This window comes from Sander lucioperca, chromosome 21 (assembly GCF_008315115.2).
Source record: "Sander lucioperca isolate FBNREF2018 chromosome 21, SLUC_FBN_1.2, whole genome shotgun sequence".
Taxonomy (NCBI): domain Eukaryota; kingdom Metazoa; phylum Chordata; class Actinopteri; order Perciformes; family Percidae; genus Sander; species Sander lucioperca.
Window position 1 is genome coordinate 21,494,474 of NC_050193.1, and position 7,773 is coordinate 21,502,246.

Sequence of the window (7,773 nt, forward strand, 5' to 3'; positions counted from 1 at the left end):
CCCCCTTTCATGTCTATCCACTGTCACTACATAATAAAAGGGAAAAGTCCCAAAAAAGAAATAGGGGTTATTGTTATTATACACAAAATCGATAACATTGTATACATTTATTTGTGTTGGCAGCCATTATACGATCAATTACTTAAAACTGTAAATTTAAATTTTGTGAATGGATACCTGAATCGTTTTGCGACGACACACATTTTCCTACCGATAGGAATAATTTACACGTCATCGATGATTTGATGAACGACGCCAGCGGTAATGTGGAAGTTCATAACGTTTTCACCAAATATGTTCACCATAGAAATCTCAGTTGTATATATTTAGTTCAGAATCTGTTTATTCAAGGTAAATCCAGTCGTACAATTAGCTTGAATACAAACTACATGATATTGTTCAAAAACCCTCGGGACAAAAACCAGATAAGTTTATTGGGCCGGCAAATGTTTCCCAGAAAAAACAAATATTTTTTAGAGGCCTTTAACGATGCCACCAGTTCAGCAGCATACGGCTATCTCCTGATAGATTATAAATCCAAGACGCCGGATATTTTAATGACCAATGAATAATGGCTAAAAGTGTACGGGCTAAGGTTATGGTGTCAAACTATCATACGGGGTGTGGTTTGTATCGTTTGAGAGTCCGTGTCTTAGGCTGTCGGCTCACCTTTTCTGCCGTTTCTAGTTAGCCTGCTAGCTAGCTTGTTAGCTGTCATCTGTCTCCAGCAGTCCGTTTTTGTAGCTATTTCCACCACTAAAACAACGCAACAATCAACAGGGACTTTTCTTTTGGTGAAGCAAGAGGAATCACTTACAGGCATGGCTACCAATGGATTTGAGAATCAAGCTGGATTATCTGGTGAAGGAGAAGGTATGAATACTTTTACAACTACTCTTTTTACTATGGAGGATATATTTATTCATAATTCAAATTGAAAGTCCAAAGAGAAAACAAAGCGAGATCAAATTAAAAATAGTATTATTTTACTACGCTACTAAGAAAAATCATGCCATAATTAAATTTAAAAAAGAAAATGGAAACTGAAAAAGCAAAGTTGAAATGTAAAATGATAATTTAGTTTCAGACCCTCCCACCAGCCGTTGGGCCACGCCTCCTCATTTACATGACACCTGTCACTTCTAAATGAAAAGCCAAATGTTAAATCGAAATAGAAAAGGTGAATCTTAAAATTTCAATGTCAAATGTAAAACTCAAAAGATAAAATGTCAAATTGAAAATTATTAAGTGAAAAGGCTAAAATAAAATTAATTCTTTTTTTCTATTTGAGATTTTAATTTAAGTATTTCCATTTCACTTTTTGAGTTTCATATTTGATGTTTCTCTCAATCAATAAAAGATTTCAAAGATTTCAGTTTAAGCATTTATATTTAAGCTTTGCATTTTAAATTTGACTTTTTACATTGCGCTTTACATTTTGAAATTATCATTTTACATTTCAACTTTACTTTTCCTTTTCCTAGTAGCGTAGTAAAATAATAATTCTAATATGATCTTGCTTCGTTTTCTCTTTGGACTTTCAATTTGAATTATGAATAAATATATCCTCCATATTTTACATCCGCTGTTTGTGTGTGTGTGTGCGTGTGTGTGTGTGTGGAATGCATCTTCTACAAACAACTGCTCTCCTGTTGGAGATATCTTAAAAGTTCACAAGAGAGCGCTAAAGTCCCTCAAGTTATCATATAGTGTACTGCTACACTGTTATTTATCGTTTGTCACGACATCCAAGTTGCCATATGGTATATAATGAATATTTAGACGACTGTACTTTTCTGACCTTACTGTGTGGGACTTGTAATTCTTCTAAGCATTTTTACTTTATTTTTAAAGATGGTGGTACTGCATATTCCCAAACAAATGTTCAAATAAGCACAAACCAATTCATACTCATTTGGCCTGGTGCTTTTGGAGCAGCAGTTGCACTTTACCTGGTTGGTAGCACAGTCTTGTCTTTTATAGATGAGATTCTTTCTTCTGGTTTTCAAGGATAATGGTTAATCTACTGACGTTAAAGCTAGGGGTGCAAGATATATCGACTCAATATCGTTATCGCAATATATCGAAAGTGTGTAATAATAAGTATGCAATATTTTGTTTATTTTGTGGAGTGCTGCGTCCCGTCCGTTGGCTGTGTTGCTTAGTTGTGTTTGATTTAGAGCTCGCTTGAAACGCTATAATGATCATGTTTCATTGGCCAGTTACCGTGCCACTTGCACATGTTAGTGCACGTCAGCGCACTGGTCCACTACGTGACAAACCCTATGGACGTGAAGTGTGTGCATATTTCGACAGAGTGACAGTGTAAGTGAAGAAATATAAAAGATAAAGATAAAAGATAGAGACATCAAAACGGAACGAATCAGATAAGCGAAAGAAAAGTTGTGTCCTGTTCTCTTTATTTATATATTTTATACTGCACAACCAGTACAACATGTCCTGTTCTCATTATTTATATATTTTGATAACTTGTCCTGTTCTGGAGACATGGTCCTTATTTATTTATTCATGTTGGACCAGTCCAATATGAAATAAACCTTGTGTTGTAAGAAAATTTGGCTAAATTGTTATGAATCTATTTTGATGTTTTCTCGTAACTTTTGTAATTTGACACATGTTCAAAAATATTGAAATTAATATATCGCAATTTTCATAATCAATATCGCAATATCACATTTTGTCAATATCGTGCAACCCTATTTAAAGCCATACTATGAAAAAGTATCAACTAAAAAAGTGCAATAATTATAGTAAATATAAATAATTAAATATAAAAATAAATAATTAGGTTTGGTCAATATTGAGATCACGATTACTTATTGACTTCGGAAACACCTTGCATTGAACCTCTTTTGGACTGTCTTTTAAACACTGGATTTCTGGATGGAAAGGAAAAAGAAAGATAAACAGAAGGAAAAAAAAAAAATTTCCACACACGTGTCACCTCTGCATTGGTTTATTGGTCGACATTTCGGCCACCAGGGTATTTCTCAAGCGTTTTTTTGTTTTGCCTTGGAAATTGTTCTAGACAAAGCAAGTTGTGTTTGTGTGTCCGCGTGTGTGAATGCAACTTCTATAAACAACTGCTCTCCTGTTGGAGATAATATCTTAAAAGTCCACAAGAGAGCGCTAAAGTCCATCAAGTTATCATAGTGTACTGCTACACTGTTATTTATCGTTTGTCATGACATCCAAGTTGCCATATAATGAATATTTAGACAACTGTACTTTTCTGACCTTACTATGGGGGACTTGACTTGTCTTTTAAACACTAGATTTCTTGAACTTTAAATATAATTCAACTGAAAAACTAATTTAAAATGTAAATATATACATTTAAATAAACAATTTGACCAAAATGAATGTGTTGTGATGTTAGTGCACTTCCACAACCTATTTAAAACTCCTAAAATTTAATCAGAATAATATAACATTAGACCACAATAAATTAGATCAAATATGTTGAAGTGTACTGCCACAACCTACTGAAAACTCAAACATATATTCAACATTTTGGTAAACTATATTCAACATATTCCATGCAGCACAATAATCGTTTGATCTTGGTTTCATTGTTGGAAGCCAAAATCGTAATTAAGAAAAATTTAAATTAGCTTAATCGCCCAGCCCTAATGATAATATTGTAATATATTCCACCACAACAGAATTGTCAGCATACGTTTTTTATTGGACTCAGTGTAAGAAATGAGTTTACATCTTCATTACATCACAGCACAGACCTGCATTTTGATCAACAAGTCATCTTCATATATTGTATGTCATACAGGTGTAATGTGGATGTGCAGAGCCTTATATTGCTTTACTTGAAATTCTGAAATGATTCCAGCATGTCGTGTGTGAGCCTTAAAGCTACTGCTGAGTATTAACAACCACCACCTCCCCGTTAATTTTAAGCTGTGTGGTTTCCCAGTCGAAAACATTTCCTCTTGGTACTCTCTTCCCAGAGAACATGTCTTGGATCATGCGGTCTGAGAGGACGGAGTCCCACAAATTAATATCACCGATCTCCCCAACAAAACTCTGATTGGCATCAAATGGACCCAAGTAACTATCCAGATCTTGTCCGATGATAACCTTGCCTCTGGGTTGGACTGTGTGACCCTTCTTGAAAATTTTGGTCAAGCTTTTCCTCCCATCCATGAAGAGAGCTGCCGCACCTGAGCTGGAATCCCAGGTGACACACAGGTGGGTCTGCAGGGCGCCGATATCAGGGACTCGGAAAAATACAGGTTCATCCACCAGGTAAAAGGACAATCTAAACACATATTCATAACAGTACAGAGGGTTTAACAATGCAACATCCAAATAATAGTTATTGTACTGGATTACCTTAAGTGTGTGATCATATAAAACTATTTTTAATGTGATAACTCATGAATACATGCCAAAATTATTGGTAGCAGTAGTAAAATTGTTGTTATGAGTATTAGCTAATTTTATTTCAGTTTCATTTGTAGTAACAGTAGTATTGTAAGCAAAAGTAGATTATTCTTTGTAGTATCGGTACTTGTAGTAGTAGCTGTAGTAGCAGAAGTACTGTAAGTAGCAGTTGTAGTACTTGCTAGTAGTAGAATAGTCTTAATTGTCGTGGTACACGTATAACGAAATTGGATGCAGTCCTATCAGTGCAAAACATCTGCAAAAGTGCAAAGCAGGTGAAAAAAAAATATAAAAGAGCCTTTAAAAGTCACAAAAAATATATCAAAGTGGTAATTTAACAGAAAAAAAGATCCATCCTTAAAAAGTACCATTAAGTGCCGTTATTGCTTTTGGAAAAGAATGTTCCAATTCAGTTTTTGATTTAATAGTCCTGAAACATCTGCATGAGGGCAGTAGTTTAAACAGGGTGACCAGGGGTGAAATGGATCTTTAAGTATATGTTAGGAAAATTATGATTTACATACTTTTCCTCTTATTATTGAACCGTTTGTATAGAATATCATACAGAGTACTCTAAACAAGATAACATGAAGCCATTGCATGTCCTTGTCTGAGCACGGTGTGATGCTGAGGAAAGAACAGGTGCTCCCTGACTAGATAAGGGAGATGTCATCGACTGACAAGATAACAACTGACTACATCAAACTCTATTATGGTTGTATTTCACACATAAATAAGCTACTGTTTATTCTTACGTTAGTCACTTTCTGTACTTATGCTGTGAGTACTGTAAACTGACTCTACTTGCAAGTAAACAAACTTTAATATAACTTCAGTGGTTTCTATCTATTCTTGATAATGTAATTATCCTAACAGTATGCTCTGGGCTTTTGAGGCAGCGGAAGTACAAGTACTGGTATTAGTAACGTTAGTAGTCCTTACTAGTAGCAACTAGAATCAGTGGTAGCATATCGTTATACTAGTACTATAATAGTAAAACTGGTATTGTTGTAACTGTAATGTTCCACCAAAACAAGTTCCTTCCAGAGGCTATTTTGCAGCCACACCGGGGCTCCCTGCAGCGCTTAGTGCCACCCATGGCAATTGTGATTGGTTTAAAGAAATGCCAATAAAGCAGAGCACGTTTTTCTCCCATGAAACGTACGAGAGTCTGGTAGGACCAGGCTGGTGTGTACAACATACACACACAACATAGTTTAGATCACTAAATATTGTCAAATGTTACAGTCAGAATATCGGCGTTTAGTTGTGTCTACCTGCCGTCCAGCTCACGCCACACATTCAGCTCGTCAGCGCGTTGGGTCCGGTACGCAAACAGGACGATCTCGCGCCTACCGGTGAGCTCTGTTGCCACGCGCATGCACAGGGTGAAAGCCCTCAGGTTCAGGGGCTTCTGAGGGACCATCTCCACATAACTGCTATTCGTCTCCGAGGGGAACACCAAGGTGTTAATGCTCACACTCTCTGAGAGAAGAAAAACAAAAACATACAAGCTATATTAGATGTGTTTGTTCAAAATATATGTGCAATATATGTATAATTCAGAAAAGGGTGGTTTTTAGTCAATTAAGGACGTTTTTTTTGCCTCATGTTTTTGTATTTCTTATGTGTAAAAGCAACACAACTAAAGCCCAATTTTTATGCATCTTAATTGTCTGCACTTGTCAATGTAAATACTAAATTCTCCTTAGGATTTTATTTCTTATGCACCTCATCTACTAACAGCAGAGCTTCTGTCCAACTACCGTTTAACACTCTCAATTCAATCGTTTTGTTTCCAGACCCTATGGTCAGGTCTTAAAATATCTTGTTTTATCCAACTAAAAGTCCAAAATATTCAGTTACTGATAGCACTACAGAAAACTGTCAACTAGGAAAAAATATAATAATTCATTTCAACTGGAAAGACAGGTTTAAAAACCATTTATTTTCTCTTCATCAACCTCTTGATTAATGGACTAATAGTTTTTGCTCTAGTTACATTTGCAGACCAGTGCCCCACATAAAGACACAAGGGAAAAGAAAGATATACAATTACCGGCCAACATCGTTGAGATGGCAACAAGGAACAGGACGGCGTAAAGTCTCATTTTGTCTGAGCAAACCTGCAGAAAAAAAGACTTTACTCTTTAACTCATTCCACACATAATGCTATTTTAAAGTGCTCATATTATGCTTTTTGGCTTTTTCCCTTATTGTTTTATATATCTGATTTGTGCATGTAATCGGTTTACAAAGTGAAAAAGCCCAAAGTCCACCCCAAAGGGACTTACCATCTCCAACAGAAAACACTGTTCACAAACTGCTCCAAACAGCTCTATTGTAGTCCAGCCTTTACTTCTGTGACGAACGTGCGTCACTTTGTAACACGTTATAATGCTCGCCTAGCTGCTAGCGTGGCACTCTTTTTGAAAATTAAACCATGTAAACCTATTACGATATAACCTCTCAATACAATTATGAATCTGAAAATGAGCATAATATGATTACTTGAAGTTATACGCAGTGTCAGTAGATTTTATAAAGATATAATAGTACAATGAAGCTGTAAATGTAACAGCCCTGAAAAGGGGAGTAGTTGAATGGAAGATGCAGACACAAACTTTCCTCAGATGATGTGTAATGACTGAATATAACACAATACAACATACATAATACATACAATTCTTCTGCTGCATAACTACAGAACTGAAATATACCAAGCAAACAAATACGGCAATACACAAGAGATACAAAATAAAATGATGCTGATAACATAGCACTCACAATTACACCCTTTAACAGTACTCAGTACATTACAGAAACGTATACAGAACATATTACGACACGTAAAATGTCTCTGCATGGCTACTAAGTGCCACTCTTTCATCCATGATGTCGCGGTTAGCATTGCTAAAGGCTAGTGTGGCTAGCTTACTCTTCGTCATGTAATTAACTTCATTATGTCAGGTTTAGTCAGGAAAGACTAGGCTTGGACACAAATGCAGTGAGAGGATTTATTAAAACAAAAAGAGTCTTACACAAAGTGTCCTCAGGAAGGTAACCAGGCTGGAACAATCGAAAAACACGAATGGGAAACAGACTGAAATGAGCCGACAAGGGAAAACAGAGAGACTAAATACACAGGGTAATGAACACTGACAAGAGACAGGTGATACAACAGGTGGAACAAATCAGGGTGGGGCAGAACAATCAAAAAAGGCGGGAAACAAACAAAGACAGGAAGTAACTAAACAAGACAAGGGAGACAAGACAGACTACAAAATAAAACAGGAAACCGAACATAACAGAAAAACAAGACTACCACAATAAGACAGAACAAAAATACCA

At 35.9% G+C, this 7,773-nt stretch overlaps 1 protein-coding gene across 1 annotated transcript; it reads right to left on the reverse strand.

Annotated features, from left to right (window-relative positions):
* Positions 1–3,688: 3,688 nt before the first annotated feature.
* On the reverse strand, positions 3,689–7,536 carry LOC116063851 (pentraxin fusion protein-like). Its single transcript, XM_031318830.2, has 4 exons — positions 7,464–7,536; positions 6,482–6,548; positions 5,700–5,907; positions 3,689–4,297 (listed from the first exon to the last, which is right to left on the reverse strand). Exons 2-4 carry the CDS (start codon positions 6,531–6,533, stop codon positions 3,892–3,894), a joined length of 666 nt encoding a protein of 221 aa, XP_031174690.1. The 5' UTR covers positions 6,534–6,548; positions 7,464–7,536; the 3' UTR covers positions 3,689–3,891.
* Positions 7,537–7,773: the final 237 nt, after the last annotated feature.

Bases quoted from the DNA above. Each gene is read 5' to 3' on its own strand.
- LOC116063851 (XM_031318830.2), bottom strand. From the start codon at position 6,533: ATGAGACTTTACGCCGTCCTGTTCCTTGTTGCCATCTCAACGATGTTG. The intron at 5,908-6,481 runs GTAATTGTATAT...TTCTTCTCTCAG, and splicing joins CATCTCAACGATGTTGGCCG to AGAGTGTGAGCATTAACACC. The intron at 4,298-5,699 runs GTAGACACAACT...ATATGTGTTTAG, and splicing joins TGGCGTGAGCTGGACGGCAG to ATTGTCCTTTTACCTGGTGG.